Source organism: Otolemur garnettii, unplaced genomic scaffold, assembly GCF_000181295.1.
Source record: "Otolemur garnettii isolate 467f Iridium unplaced genomic scaffold, OtoGar3 scaffold00108, whole genome shotgun sequence".
Taxonomy (NCBI): Eukaryota; Metazoa; Chordata; class Mammalia; order Primates; family Galagidae; genus Otolemur; species Otolemur garnettii.
In genome coordinates, this window is record NW_003852503.1 from 1,926,818 (window position 1) to 1,943,616 (window position 16,799).

Here is a 16,799-nt window from a genome sequence, read left to right on the forward strand (position 1 = left end):
ACAATAGGAGCCACGCTTGGCAAGTAGTAGCCTCTTCCGAGCTATTCATTAAGAAGCAATGAGGCCCGCAGAGAGGCATTCCAGATTTACATGTTTTCCTACGTGATACCTGGCTCTGTGTCACAAGACCCAGCTTTGCAGACAAGTTATCAGCAGTTACCCAACCCAGTTGTCCCCATAGTGATCACTGTGCCACGGCGGAAATGGAAGCGATGGCGTCGGAGCTGCAGGTGAGGAGGTGGTTATCAGAGTCAACCATTTCTCCCGGCCTTGGCTTACCTCAAAGTAAAGCTGGGTCAAAGTAGTTGTTCCAGCCTTTTAAATGGGCACTGTGTGATCTTTTGTTAATCTTTTGGCTTGAAAAACTGACCATCAGATGTTAAAATAACAGCATCCCAGCAAGGTAGGAAAAGACATTTGTATTTCTGGAATGGCAGCGCAGCCTGGGACTAAAAGAAGCATAACCCACATTTGTTGATTTTTCTCTCTATTCCAAGTCACATGCCCAGTAGGGAGCCCAAAATAAGGGCAGCCCAGGGGAGGGAGTGACAGGCAGGCCTGGAGATGAATGAGTGCATCCATTCCGTTAGAGCCGTTTCTGCTGTGATCTTAATCTCACCCTGACACCAAGAAATCAAACTGTCACTTTTCTCCTAATAGGGTGAAATGTTTCTGACCTAGGTTTGGTTTCAGAACAATTTCTTCTTTGTGTGTTATTTTCCCTGGGATCTTAAAAGGCTTGCTTGGGGGTGGGTCTTATAAGACACAGATTTCAGTTATGGAGCAAGCCACTTGCTCGGTGCTGTGGGTGGAGACGGAGCTGTACATGACCCAAGAGCCTGCTCATGGCTGTGTGGTCAGGGATCAGACACAGAGGGAGCAGGAAATGGGCAACAGGGTCAGACGGGATGGAATTAATTGCCAAGATGTTTGGTACAAACAACAAGTAAAGATAGTAAAATGGAAAATCCTACTTCAGCAGCTAACAGTAGAGCGAGAACTCGGTGCCACACCGTGAGCACGGTCACTTGAGGGCACCGCCTCAGGGGCCAAGGAAGAGAAGGGAAAAGGACAAACAGGCGGAGTGGAGATAGTTGTGAAATTGTTGTTCAGTTGCCCTCTGGACATAGCACATGTTCGTAGTTGATGGGCCAATCTGGGGATCTATCTCAGGTGGCACTGAGAAGTGGTGTAGGCAACTTACTTTCCAGGTCTTGAGAGGAAGGGAGAACGTGTAGGTCTCTTCCCACCCGCAGAGGGGGCTCTCTGAGGGTTTTCCTTTGTGGGAATCTGCAAACCAGACTCAATGGCTCATTGTTCTTTGCACTGTAGGCAGTGTGAGCAGAGAGTAGAGCCAGAGCATCCTCCCTATGCCCCCCTCACCTGTCCCCTCCTGCTGCTGCCTGGCCCTGCCCCCAGCACGCTCCCTCAGCTGAGAACACAGCCCACCCCTGTGCGCAGCCTCCAGGTCCCTAGGATGCCTGGCCCTGCCTAAGCCTCTGCCCTTGAAGATGCCAAAGTAGTGTCTGTCTCAGGGTCTTTGCACTTGTTTCTCCCTCACTCCGGAATGCTCTCTACCCAAGTCATTGCCAGGCTGGCTCCTTGCCTTTCAGACTTCAGTGCAAATACTGCTTCAGAGAAAGCTCTTCTGAAACGCTCCCCTCCTCCGCCCCTGTCTAACCAGAACTTCTGACTAGTCACTACCTTCTTGCCTTGTTACATTTCCTAACACTTAACAAGGCTCTCCCTTTCACCCTTGTGCATTCTTAGTCCATTCACACTGCTTTAACGAACTGCCATAGACTGGGTGGCTTCTAAACACAGTTCTGGGGGCTGGAAAGTCCAAGGTCAAGGAGCCAGCAGATCTGGCATCTGCTTAGGACTTGCCTCCTGGTTCATGAACAGCCTCAGGGTAGAAAGGGCAAGGGAACCCTCTGAGGCCTTTTTATAGGGCTCTGCCCTCATGACTTAACCACCCCTCAAAGCCCCACCTTCAAGTACTATCGAATAGGATGTCAACATATGAACTTTGTGGGGACATGATGTTCAGTCTACGGCAATGTACTTCGCTATTGCCTGTCTCCCCAGTAGGCTGGACTTTGTCTATATCATGCAATTCTGTATCCTCTGTGCCTAGAGCAGAGCCTGACTAAGAGATGCTTAGTAAATATATGCTGAATAAACTCTTATGTTCTTTTCTGTATGGCATCCATGCAATAGAGAAGTTTTAGAAATGAAGTAAGTCATTCCATGAGTGCTTATGTGCAGAGCCCTTAATGTGCATTATTTCATTTCATCCTCCTGACAACACTAGCAAATAAGTGCTATCAGGATCCCATTTGGCAGATAAGACACCAAATGGTACAGACTTGATGAAGGTTGCATGGCTAGTAAGCAGTGAGTCTGGATCGGAACCCAGGCAGTCTGACTTTAGAGCTGGTGCCAAAAATTAATATGCAATTCAAGTCATCCAAGCTGGTGCTGCTTAGAATTTTAGGATTTACCTGGGGAATCTTGTTAAAATGCAAGTTTAGTAATGATTTAGTAAGTCTGGGGTGGGGCTTAAGATTTTTGAATTTCCAGTACATTCCTAGCGTTGCTGGTCCATGGAAAACACCTCTCAGAACAGAAAGAAGAAAGGGAGGGAGGGAGAGAAACTGAGGCCCAAGAAGTTAGGTGGCTTTCCTTAAGCTAGTTAATGGCAGAGTTGGGACTTCAGCCCAGGGTTCTGGCTCCAACCCAAATCTCTCTGAACCCTCAAGCAAGTCCAAGGATTTAAAAACATACCTATATTTTCAAAGACTACTGGCAGGAATGCAGTTCCCTGATTGCAAAGGGATCCAGTGGTGCCCCTGCTCCTGCTGGTCACTGCCAGGTACACTTGGTTGTCTCTGGGCCTGTCCATTACAGGAGCAGGTTCCAACCTTTTTGGCACTAGGGACCATTTTCATGGAAGACCATTTTCCCATGGACTTGGGGCAAGGGGCATTAGACTATCGTATGAGCATGCATCTGAGAACCTTGCATGCCCAGTAGCATTCATACTCTGAGACTCTCATGCCACTCCTGACATGTCAGGAGGTGGAGCTCAGGCATGATGTGAGTGATGGAAGCAGGGAGCCTCCCTTGCTCACCTGTCACTCGTCTGCTGTGCTGCCAGCATCCTAGCAGCCCACTGGCCATGACCAGTCCTCAGTCTGCAGCATTGCAGGACACAACAGTTCTTGTACTGAGAGACCAAAGTGGTTCCTCCAGAATCCCCAAACGTCTTTCTAGCACAGACATACAGGTGTGGAATCTTCACTTTTTCTGCCTCATGGCAAGAATGTGCTGCTATCATGGGTTTGCCAAGCTCCCTCTGGCCGCTCTGGGGCTGCCATCACGGTACTTGTTATATGAGTGTCAGCTGATTCGTGCAGCTGCCGCCCTTCCCCAACCTTCCCTGTTCTTTTCTTCCTGACACAGAAGATGAAATGTAGACTTGCTGAAAACTTTTATGAGTCTGTCTGTCCCACCTTTCACCCAGCAGAAATTCCTTTCTGAGAGACGATCATCTGCTTGTACTTGTGCAAACAACAGGAAGCTCAATACTTGCAAAGAGCTTTTTATGCTCCAAGGCAGCTTTCTCCATGGAGAAGGACTTTTTCCTGAGCTGGGGTCTTACTTTCTGGAAACTGTCACCAACAAAGGCCACAAAGACTAGTAACTGCCATCAGTGCCTTCCAGGTAAAGGGCCCTTGAGTTTATAAAGTGACATTTTAAAAACTGTGACAGATGTTGTGCTAGACATGTCCATGTCACCTCATATAATAAGCACACCCTGATGTAAACAGTATCAGTTCCCATTTTACCAATATGGAAACGGAGGCTGGGGGGGTTTTAAGGGACTTGCTCAAAGACAGAGGGCCAGTAAGCTTACAGAAGCCATGTTCCGACTGGACGTAGTGGCTCTTGCTAATAATCCCAGTAGTCTGAGAGGCCAAGGTGGGAGGATCCCTTGAGCTCAGGAGTTTGAGACCAGCCTGAGCAAAAGTGAGACCCCATCTCTACTAAAAATAGAACAACTAGCTAGCATTGTGGCGGGTGCCTGTAGTCCCAGCTACTTGGGAGGCTGAGGCAAGAAGATCACCTGAGCCCAAGAGTCTGTGTTTGCTGTGAACTGTGATGACACCACTACACACTATCTGGGATGACAGAGTGACTCTGTCTAAAAGAACACGTACATAAATAAAAGTTATGTCTTATCCACAGCACCACAGCCGCAAGTTCGCTTGCCACCCAAAAGACCTTTAAATAGGCAGAGGAAGTCCCTTCCCGTGTGTCTTCCATTCTGGCCTGCTCTCTTTTACAAACCAAGCTCTGCTGTTTCCTTTAACCTTCTCCCTCAGTTATCATAACAGTAATAGTGCTAAGCCTGCTGAGTTGAAGTCGAGCTAGATCCCAGGCACCCAGTATGCAGACTGAGTTCATCTCCAGAACAACCCACAAGTAACTCCATTTTATAGACAAGCAAACCAGTGAGATTCAGAGAAGTAATTTGTGCAATGCCACCCAATTAGCAAATGTTAGAAAGCTAGGATGGAGCTTGGGTCTCTTGAACTGTGAAAATGAGAAAAATGCTAGGGTGAAGGGGTAGAATGAATACAGGGGAATCCACATGAGAAACCAGGCATGCTGAGACATTTAAAATGAGGGCTCTTTGGGGGCGCCTAATCTAGGCAGCAGAGTAGGGCCTGAGTTATCAAAGCCATTGCCCTGTGGAGGTCATTTGACACAATTTTTAAGTATACTTTAAAAAAAAAAAATCTTTATTGGGGCTCTGCCTATAGCTCAGTGGTTAAGGCACTAGCCACATGCTCTGGGGCTGGTGGGTTCAAACCCAGCCAGGGCCTGCTAAACAACAATGACAACAATAATAAAAAAAAAAAATAGCCAGGCATTGGAGTGGGCACCTTTAGTCCCAACTACTTAGAAGGCTGAAGCAAGAGAATCGCTTAAGCCCAAGAGTTTGAGGTTACTGTGAGCTGTGACACCACAGCACTCTACAGAGGACAACAAAGTGAGACTCTGTCTCTAAAAAAAAAAGACCTTTATTGGGATATAATTAACATACAATAAACTACATGTACTTACAGTGTATTATTTGTTAAGATTTGGTAGCAGGGCTCAGTGCCTGTGGCTCAAGTGGCTAAAGCACCAGCCACATACACCTAAGGTGGCGAGTTCAAATCCAGCCCAGGCCCGCCAAAAGGTAACAATGATGGCTGCAACCAAAAAATAGCTGTGCATTGTAGCAGGCACTTGTGGTCCTAGCTACTTGGGGGCTGAGGCAGGAGACTCGCTTGAGTCCAGGAGTTGGAGGTTGCTGTGAGCTGTGATGCCACAGCACTCTACCCAGGGGGACAGCTTGAGGCTTTCTCTCAAAAAGAAAAAAAAAGATTTGATAGCAGATGTATACGCCCATGGAACATTAACCAAAGGCAAGATATTTTAAATATTTTTTATAAATTCCAAAACGATGGCATCCCTAGTAATGAATTTTTGAGGCTCGGATCTTCATGGAGGGGACAGTAGAAGGACCCAGGAAAGATGATGAAACCGCATCCCTGATCCCTGGCCAGCCTTGGGGAAGGTTTAGACCTGAAGCTCAGCTACCGTCCAGATGGCCTGGGACCCATCCACCTCCCTTGCTTCTAAACTTCCATACTTCTTTGTGGTATTCTGGTTTATTTTGATCTTGAAGCCAGAGTCCACATTTCAAACCCTGCTTAGCTTCTATGGGATTTCCAAGAATCCTCCATTCGGGTTCAAGAATAAATTTACCATTGAGTTTTTGAGGCTGAAAAACTAAGTAAAAAGTAACCCAAGGGTGTTGGGCCTCCAGTTCAGAGACTCTGTTTTTAGGATTCCAGATTCAGCCAGGAAAAAATGAGCCATCAAACCTCCACAAAGATAAGCAGGAGACAGAAGGCACAAGGTCTGTGTCCACTCCTCACCTTTCCGTCTGCTCCCTTCCTCCACCCTTCCACAAATACACACTACATCAAAGAGGAAAAATACTCCAAAGCACTGAGGATTTCGGGATTGATTTCTTCTTTCTTTTCTTACTCTCTTTCTCTCTCTCTCTCCGTCTACACTTTTATTCTGTTTTGGTTTTGGAGACAGAGTCTCACTCTGTTGCCCAGGATTGAGTGCCATGGCCTCAGCCTAGCTCACAGCAACCTCAAACTCCTGGGTCCAAGCAATCCTCCTGCCTCAGCCTTCTGAGTAGCTGGGACTACAGGTCCCCACCACAATGCCTGACTAATTTTTTCTATTTTTAGTGGAGACAGGAGCCTGCTCTTTTTCAGTCTGGTATCAAACTCCAGACCTCAAACAATCCACTTACCTCAGCCTCCAGACTGCTAGGATTACAGGCTTGAGCCGCCATACCTGACCAGCATTGAGAGCAGGGCTCTGAATTCAAAGAGGCTTGCTATAGGATAGCCTAAATAGCCTAAATACCATTTTTATCCTGAGGTCTTTGTATCCCCCTCCTTGAAGCAATCTCTGTCTCCTCTAAACTCCCTCAACTTTTCATCATGCTATTGACCACCTTCTCCCCTTTGAAACCTAATTATTCATGTGTCTCCTTTCCCTTCCTAGACCATAAGTTCTCTCAGGTCTTTATCTGATTCTTCTTTGCATCTTCTGCAGTGTCTAACACGTGGGCCTCAGTGGGTACTTGTTGAACAAATGAACAAATGATCCATTTTGTCCTAAACCTCAGTGGGAGGCTCAGAGCTGAGCATAGAATTACTCCTGTGTGTCTCCTATGACATGGCACATATCTAGTACTAGTATATGACACCCATTATTCTCATGTGTGTGATACAAACAGCATCAGAGAGATGCACATATACTGTTAATCCTCAGCAAAGGTGAAGCTTAGCTCACAAGAGAAAATTGAGCACTGTCATAGGTAAGGCTGCTTCTAGGGGGAAATACAGCTCCTACCTCCAATAGTCTCAGCAGGTGCTAATAAGAAAGAAGAGAATGGGCATTCTTCTAAGTGGCAAAAGGTGAGGGAATAGTTTTGAGTAAAGTGAAGGGGGATCTCAGCAACTGGGGCCCCCTTGGCTCATTCTCAACCTTGGAAGGAAGTCTATGGAGTCACGGGACCTGTGGGCCACCAGGCTACTATTATTCCCTTTCCAGAGAACACACATGGAAAGGCCCAAATGGTTAAGGTTCTTTAGGTCATCAAAGAGGAATCTTTATGGATCAGACAAGATATTTGATTGAAGTATAGACGTGTCTAGATTATTGTTTCTCAGATTTTTAGGTCTCAGGGACCAGTAAAATTTCAAAACTAAATTTAGGCACAAAATCAGAGGCTCGCTTTAAAAATATTGCTGACTATAGACTTAAATAAAAATATAAAATATAAACTACCATCCTATTGTTAAAATTAGTCCTAAAATGAAATGGTACTTCAATAACAAAAAGGCAATTGGCAACCCTAGGTGGACAGCTCTGTGTATGCAGCAGCTAACATTGAGCGAGCTCTAAATGTATACGAGGCACCATTCTAAATATTTTACGAACATTATAAATGTTATGAGTAAACATCATTTTACACATATACGCACATCATCTGTATTTTTTTTTTTATTTTACTTCCCTGTGAAACAATGAAAATTTCTTTATGGACCAGTGGCATGAGTTTATACCCTCATGTTAGGGAGGCACTAGGTGAGAAGTTTCTTAAGGTTAACTCATAGCTGTAGGAGTCAAAACATCTATGAATTTTAAACTCTCCCCCTGATGTAGAGGCCAGGATGTGAACCTTTAGAGCAAGCTCTTCTATGCAGGATCCAAATTAGAAATATTTTCTTCTGAAGTTTTCTTCGATATACAGAACTGATTGAGTTCTGTTCCCAGCTGACACTGAGACTCAAAATAAGCTTTCAGCCTTTGTCAACAAATGCAGTGCCCCAAGTAAACTGCAATTTAGCCAAAGCTATAAAATGCTTCCAACTACATATCTGCAAGAAAGATAAAGGAACAGCTACCGCTATTGTAACATAGGGCCCCTTTGCTTTTCTGTACTTTTAAAAGCTTACATCCCACTATTAAGTTTCACAATGAGCACAAACCAGATGGCTTAAGCCCAGGGAAAAAATGTTGGGTTGAGTAACAGGGTTATGAACTAAATAACCTTTAGACAAACATTTTTTAAAAACCCTAACTGCTTCCTAATTTCTAGATTAAAAGGTATTCATGTGGCTTTAAATAGAAAGATATAAAAGCCCTGAAGTTGGTGCTCTACAGAGAAGATGGATAGACCAGCAAGGTCATCCATTGCAAAAGTTCTCCCAAGAGACCATCCATTGCAAAAGTTCTCTCCAAGAGACAGCTTCCAAAGGAGGAAGGAGGCAGCAAGGGGGAGGCTCTGTGATTTATTTTGTCAGTGCTTAACAAAACAGCTCAAGGAGACCCAGTGTCAGGCCTAGATGTGAAATATTGTATTTTAGGAGACTGTGTTTCAGTATAGATGGGAAAGGAGCCAGATCCAGGATAAACTGTGGTTTAGTTCAGATGGTCTTTGCCTGTGTCATCCCTTTCTGTTAACTATTTTGCCTCTTCTGAATAGGGAAGAAGGAAACAATTGGAATTTCCTATTGTACATAGTAGGCAACACCAAAAAAATTAAACTATTTCCTATTCTCAAAGAGCTAGATGTAGGGAAAATATGAGACAACTCATTGTAGCAGAAAGAGCATTAAAGTAGATACAGGAATGAGGCAGGTGGATCGCCTGGGCTCACAGGTTCGAGACCAGCCTGAGCAACAGTGAGACCCTGTCTCTAAAAAAAAAAAGGCAGATGTCTGTAGTCCCAGCTACTTGGGAGGCTGACGCAAGAGAATCGCTTGAGCCCGAGAGTTTGAGGTTGCTGTGAGCTATGATACCACAGCACTCTACCAAGGGTGACAGAGTGAAACTCTGTCTCAAAAAACAAAAAAGTAGATATAGAAAAAGCTTGCTCTGAAAGACAATGGCCTCTACAAACGTGGAAAGCTGAAGGGTTATAAAAGTTTAGATTCCTAGCTGGAATTTTTAAAATGTGATATGAACGTGGGGAATCCTGATAGCACTATTATTTGTAGGCTGTGTGAACTTAGGCACGTCACTTACCCTGAGCTTCAGCTTCCTTATCTGCAAACTGAAAATACTCCCATTTTACCAAGGAGGAAGATGAAGCACTTAGAGGTTAAGAAACTTGGCCAAAGTCACAAACCAGCATATACCTTATTGCCAAGCCTCTGCTCTTTTCCTTAATCACTCCGACGCTCAGGATGAGATCATATGCATTAAAATGTTCTGCAATGAGCCAGGCACTATGCAGTCATTCCCTTGTGGTTATTATGCACAGACTTCCATCTGGCATATATAAAAAGGAATGTCAGCCCACATCTACATGTCCATGAATGCATTCATGTAAGGCTGTGCTTTACAAATAGAAGCAGCTTTATGGTCTGACTAGCTTGAGAATACTTTCGGAAGAGCAGGGTAGAGCCTGGGACTCTCCCAGCCATAGGAAAGCAGTCCTGATCACGGACAGTTGCACAGGCTCTTATACCAGCATTGCAGCTGGCGCTGGCTTGTGGCCAGCAGATGAACACATGGCTCATTCTGGGATGATCCTACCTACCATCTTGTCCCAGTCAAGAGTTTTTTCTGAGGGGCTAAAGCAAACCAAATCTGCTGTTACTGATAATTATTCTGGGGAAGGCTGGGAAAAGAGGGTGTTGACTTTAAAGAAATGAGAGAGAGGAAAGTGAAGTTCTTGGTCTATATCCAAGGGTGTAAGGTGTGACATCTCTCATGCATCCTGAAAAGTGTCATACAAAATGGTAAAGGGGAAGAACAGCCCCCCCAGGATGCTCATGCATTATTAGTGGGGTACAAATAGCACAAACCTTTTCAAAGAACAATTTAAAAGTCAGCTTCAGGAATTCTAAGACCACTCATAGCCTTGGCCCAATAATTTCATTGTTAGAAACCTATGCTAAGGACATAATCAAATACAATCTACCAAAATATTTATTAAGTTGGGCATGGTGGCTCAGGCCTGTTAATCCTAGCACTGTAGGATGTTGAGGCAGGTGGATTGCTGACTCAACAATCAGGAATTTGATCAGGAGTTTGAGACCAGCCTGAGCCAAGAACAAGACCCTGTTTCTACTAAAAATAGAAAGACTAGCCAGGTATAGTGGCAGGGGGTTGGGGGACTATAGTCCCAGCTAGTCCAGAGGCTGAGGCAAGAGAATCGCTTGAGCCCAAGAGTTTGCTGTTGCTGTGAACTATGATGACACAGGACACTCTACCCAGGGTGACAGAGTGAGACTCTGTCTCCAAAAAGAAAAAAAATGTTTATTGCAGCAAAAACATTGGTGCAGACTAAGTGTCCCAAAATAGGAACGTGGTCAAGTAAATTATGATCCATGAATCTACATAATCAAATATAATGCTGCTAGTAAAACAGATGTCAAAGAAACTCTATAACTTGGGTAAACGCTTGCCATAGAATAATGGGTTTAAGAAAGAGTGCCGATAAGTACTGAGTACGTATGGTGCTTAAAAAGAAAAAAAAAAGAAACAGTGCAGAACTGTATATACAGTAAAGTGAAATCTCTGCTATGTAAATGCCTAGAAAAATGACTGGAAGGAAATTTGTACTGGGACATTAAGAGTAGTTAAAAGTTGATTGTTATTTTCCTTATTATTTTTGTCTTTATTATCCAAGTTTTGTGTAGTAAGTATGTATAACATTTTTTAAAGGGTTACTTTAAGAATTGCTAAATGTCTAAATGCTACTCATCCCTAAATGGTATTCTCTTCTGCTTGAATTAGAACAATAGCCTTCCAGCTCCCCTCCTGCCTCTGGCCCTGTCCCCTTTCCCTGCTGTCTCCAGGGTTGTCTTCTGCTTACTCAGAGCTAGCATTCTGGCCCTGAGCTTAAAGAAGTCTGTGGCTATCTGATGGCCCTAGACTGGGAGTCAAACAGGCCAGATTCACAGATCATCTGGCTCTTCCCTCTACTTAGAATACTCTTTGCCTAGCAAGGCACAGTGGCTAAAAGTCAGCTTCAGGAATTCTAAGACCATTCATAGCCTTGGCCCAATAATTTCCTCATTAGAAACCTATGCTAAGGACATAATCAAATATAATCTACCAAAATATTTATTAAGCTGGGCACGGTAGCAATCTGGGGAGCCAAGGCAGGAGGGTCACTTGAGCTCAGAAGTTTGAAGCCAGCGTGAGCAAGAAGGAGACCTTGTCTCTATTAAAAATGAAGAAAAAAAAATTAACTGGATATTGTGACCGGAGCCTGTAGTCCCAGCCACTTGGGAAGCTGAGAGGTTGCGGTGAGCTAGCCTGTTGCTGTAGGCCATGCAACAGAGAGAGACCGTCTCAAAAAAAAAAAAAGTATTTTTCCCCCACGCTTTCTACCTAGAAAATAACTTACTTGGTGTTTAAGGACAAACTCACAGGTCAGTCCCTCTGGGAAACCTTATCCTTCTGTCCCAGAGCTATTTGCTCTGCTCCCCAAAGACTTTGTTCATAGCTCTGTTTTAGCAAATACCATCATTAGTTGTGATTAATGTAAGGCCACCTCACTGTGAGGGTGAAGTTTGAATTCAGGATGCCCAGGGCCCAACACAGAGCCACTGGCCAATGAGAAACAGATGTACCCCTGGGACAGAGCTGGGACCAAAGACACAGCAGGGAGAGCTAATCATAAGATGACTCTGAGCTGATCTTCCTGCCTCATAGCAGCAAATAAAGCTTCGTGTGCAGCAAATGTGACTTCCCCAGGTTACTGTCATTGGAGTTGGTGAACAACTGGGATAGCAGCATGTATAGGAATGGAGTAAAAACCTTCCTACCTGAGAGGGGCTGGACACCATCCTTCTTAGAGACTGGAAGAAGGACACGATGACCTCAGGCAGACCTAGGTTTCCGTGCATTGTCCAAGGAAATGTGGTGGAAGCTCTGCCTTCTCCCAAGCCCACTGTGATTCTGCCCTGGCAGGGTTCCATGTCAGCTGCACTTCCAAACCCAGAGCTGCAATTTGAACCTAAAGCCGTGTAGACAAAGAAGACTGTGTTAAAAGTAGGCCCAATTGCTCACAAAACCCAGCAGGGCTCTTGGCTCCACGACACTCATTAGCATCTTAAGTTCACATAAATATATATGAGTCCTGTGGATTCCCCTGGGAGTCCGGAGGCCCTCACAGCCAAAGCAAAATCTCGCCCTCCCTGAACCTTAAGAGCCCAGCTGCCCTTAGGGATTCCCTAGCTGGGGCCCAACAGCTCATTTTCAAAGTGTAAAAATAGACCCTTAGTCCTTTGGGGGACCAGAGCTCTGTTCTGTCCCTTCCTTCTTTATGGTGGTCTTTTACATCCAGGGGTCCCTGAGACTGGGGACTGCCCCATCATCCCATTGTAGGCATTGATCTCGCCTGGGTGCGTGAATGCTGCATATTCTGTGCCAAGCCCGGAGTAGATGCTATGTAACCTGGGCAGGTGTGGGAGGGTTGAGGGAAATGAGACCCAGGACATTTTGTTCTTAAAGGACTCCCAAGTAATGGAATGTACAAAATAGAGAAGGAAGAACAAAAATGCCAAGACACAGTCCCAAACTCAGGTCAGCAGTACACGAACCTTGTGAATTCCACACAGAGGAGGCAGGAGAAGGAGGCATTGCCAGGCCCAATTCCAGAGGGCTTCCTGGAAGAGGTGAATTTTGATGGGAAAAAGATGGTGTTGGGAGGGTACTGACTATTAGGCAGGCCAAGCTGACCGGCAGGCCTACCCTCTTCCAGGGGTATTACAGGATGGTTAAGTGGAAGGAGAAGAGCAGCCCAGAGGCTCCTCACTGTCCAGTAACAGTCCTGCCTCATTCCCAACCACCTGGCCCAACGACCACTCTTGTTTCCATGTGTGGAAGAATGAAAGGATTTCAGAGAAAAGCCGTGAAATGAAGACAGAGGAATCTTGATGCAGATGGAAGAGCCATGGCTGCCCCATGGTGCTGTCTGCTGCAGCTGGAGTGCCCTGGCCCCTGCTCCAGGACATGATGCCACAGCACTGCCCTGTCCAGGCAGGTGGCCCTCCCTCTGCAGCTCGCTCTGTGACAAAAGCACTTGCACCACTTGGGGCGGGGGTATGAAGTACAATAAGGAAACACTGGTGGCAGGTTTTCAACCCCAGTAATGTTTTTTAGCCGTGATTCTTGGGAATCCAGTTCTACCTCCTGTGCCAACCGTGGCAGCGTGGCATCCCTCCGCCAATTTAGAGCAGGCTTTCTGCCTTCAGAAGTATCTTTCATGCTAAGTAGTTTGTCCATCTTTCTTTCTTGGGCCTGATCAGAGCAACTCACTCTCTTCCCTTGCTTCTTGAGGAATCTGCCAATCCTACAACAGCTTTCTCCCGGTCGGGGAGGAGGCAGGTTCTCACCTGGGGAAAGCTTCCCCTTTCTCTGAGGTCTGCAGCTCCAAGTCACAGTTAGATCAGAAGCGACCTTCGACCTTCGAGGGCATTAACTTTCAACACATGCTGCAAGCCCTGAGGGAGGAGGTGACTTATGGAGAGCCAGAGCTGTTATTCAGGGTCATCTCTTTGCCACTAGGGTAAGAGGTGGCACAGAACAGAGGTTACAGCACAATCTCTGCAGTCAAACTGGTCTGACTTCACATTCCATCTTTATAACTTGATGGCTGTGAAATATTGAATAAATTATTGAATTTCTCTGAATGTTTCCTCAGCTTCAAAAGGCAATAATAATACCTCTTCATAGGATGATTTGTAAGCTCATTGATAATAATAGCTGTCACTTATTGAGCACTTACTATGTACCAACCACATGAACACTATATGCCCGTTACTCCAAAGGTACCCAGTGCTGTGCCCGGCACAGAGCATTACCTGTAGATTACTACATTCAGACCCAAACAGTTTGTGTTAGCCCTGGGCATGTCTCATCTTTGGCAGCAGCAGACTTTTTTTTATGTTTTATTTTGTTTTTAATTGACACATAATAATTGTACATATTTATGCAAAATAATGAAATGTTTTGATACATGTATACATTGCATAATGATCCAATCAGGGTAATTAGCATATCCATTACCTCAAACATTTACCATTTCTTTGTGGTAAGAATGTTTCAAACCTCTTCTAGCTATATATATTTTGAAATATACAATTCATTGTGGGTTTTTTTCTTTTTTTTTAGACAGAGTTTCAAGCCATCACCCTGGGTAGAGTGCCTTGGCATCATAGCTCACAGCAACTCAGGCTCAAGCAATCCTCTTGCCTCAGTTTTTCTGTTTTTAGTAGAGACAGGGTCTGCTTTTTGCTCAGGCTGGTGTTGAACTTATAAGCTCAAGCTATCCTCAGCCTCCCAGAGTGCTAGGAGATAGGTGTGAGCCACCATGCCAGGCCAATTCATGGTTGTTAGTGACAGACACTACCATGCTGTAGAGCACCGAACTATTTTCTCTGATTGGCAGCAGACTCCTGAGGTGGTGACACTCCCATAGACCCCGTCTCTGAACTAAAAGCAAGAAAGCAGCTCATGTTCAGGCTGCCCATGTCTTGCTGACCTGTCCTCCTGCACTGGAGAAGAGCCACTAGCCTTCTGGCCCAAGCACAGCTTGCTCGCATCTTGTTTAAACAAGGCTGGGGAGCCAGGCAGCTGTGTGTGGAGGGGAAGAGATGCAAAAGGGCTGCCTGAGATTCTGTGCAGCAGAATCTGGGCTGTTGAAGCTGTCAGGCTGACACATAAGCTCTGTGAGGCTTGTAGCTCTTGGCATTCTGGGCACTTCCCCCATAACCATTTATAGTCAATCTCCCCTGAAGAGGGTGTATCTCTGGGGCTGGGCGAAAGAAATGCAGCTGGAGATGCTGCACCTGTGGGCCGGTAAGTACTACAAATCCACTGCAGCCAGTCAATTTCCCAGAACTTGGGCCTAACTGCCCCCCCTTTAGGCCCTTGAGGTAAGAACAAGCCCCCTGCGGGGGAAGGGAGGTTGGAAGGTGGACGGCAAGGATCCACAAATCAGGGATTTTTAGTGGAGTTTATATGTAGAACCAGTCTATACAGCTTTATGTAGGGAATTTTTTATACCTATTGACTTTTTAAAAATTATCCCTTGAAATTTAGTTGGAACGTGTTGGAAGTAGAGTAGCAAGCCTTTTATAGAGCGCGGGAAAGGGAAAGATGGCTTGACTATGTTGAGAGTTCGATCTGGTAGTGGTTGACCGCTGGCAAGCCTTGGCTTTTTATGTTCTCTTCCTTCCTGGGGAGAGGACACTAAGTCCCACTGGTCCTACATAGACCCTGTGATCTCTTGGTTCCTGAACTGATGAAAGATTAAGGAGAGGGTTTGGAAAAGGCCTTGCAGAGTTCAGGCCGGGTACAAAGAACACTGTCCCTGAAGATGACTGAGTGAATTTTCAGCAATTCAGAAAACTGTAAATAATGATGCTGAAAGGAGGAAAGCATCTGGCTGCCATGGATATGGGCAATCAGTATTGGTCACCATGAACCTGTGTGCACCTGCCAGAATGCGGAATAGTAATAATGTCCTCGTTGGCTGTGAGAGGAACACCTGGGTGTGGTGGAGGGCTGGACAGACACTGGGTTAGTGGCTTCCTACATGCTGTTTTATCTTTCTAATGTTCATAACTGTGAGAGGTTAGTTTCATTCTTATTTTACAGATGAAGAAACTAAGGCTCCAATGTACAAGCGATCTAGTACATTGCTCAAGATCTTAGACTTAGGCCAGGCAAGGTAGCTCACACCTATAATCCTAACACTCTGGGAGGCCAAGGCAGGTGGATTGCCTGAGCTCAGGAGTTCAAGACCAGCCTGAGTCAGAGCAAGACCTCATCTCTAAAAATAGCTGGGCGTTGTGGTGGGCACCTATAGTCCCAGCTACGTGGGAGGCTGAGGCCAGAGAATTGCTTGAGCCCAAGAGTTTGAGGTTGCTATGAACTATGATGCCACAGCGCTCTACCAAGGGTGGCAAAGTAAGACTGTGTCTGGGAAAAAAAAAAAAAAGATTCTAGACTTGCCATACGGTGGAGCCAGGATTTAGCATCTTTATACTCTCCGTACTGCCTGGCTGCTTTTAGCGGCCTGTTTATATCAAGGTTAGTTACTTACTTGGAACAGTCCCTCCTCAGGGATACTGCATCCCCAGGAGGCCAGCTGACTGCTCAGAAGTTGCTATGGTAGATGTGAGAATCCTTCCATCAGGCTGGTAAAAACTAGACAAGATGTTTCTATTCTTGAAAAGGTATCTGTTTTTATCAGAAGAATAGCCTGTCCCCTGTACAATAAATGATACTGTCAAAATCACATTTTTATAATTTCTGGTTCTAGAACTTTGTAGAGATCATGACCCTTCTGTTTTGACATCCTTTTTTCCTTGGCCAAAGTAAAATATACTTGATTATGTTGTAACATTCTTTGGTTAGTTTCAATTCCAAGAATTCTGAGGTCACTTGTATTAACTTTAGGAGTTTACTATCATGTTTTAAAAACTTTTTAGTGCAAACGACAAATTCATTTATTCATCTAAATTTACAGAGCACTTATTCTAATGACATTGAATTCAATACTGGGAACAGGAAAATGGATAAACTTCTCTCTTCCCACATGAGACAGATGCATAAACAGTGCGATGTGGGGTGTCAAAGTGTCAGGATGTGTAGAGTGCTAAGCAGACAGCTACTCTGATGTG

At 45.1% G+C, this 16,799-nt stretch overlaps 1 protein-coding gene across 1 annotated transcript in view; it reads left to right on the forward strand.

The window, feature by feature from the left end:
• The first annotated feature begins 212 nt into the window (after positions 1–212).
• Positions 213–16,799, forward strand: part of CLMP (CXADR like membrane protein) — a 79,617-nt gene continuing 63,030 nt past the window's right edge. The window contains exon 1 of the mRNA XM_012809542.1: positions 213–230. Within this exon, the coding sequence (XP_012664996.1) occupies positions 213–230 (18 nt within the window). The remainder of the gene's footprint in view (positions 231–16,799) is intronic.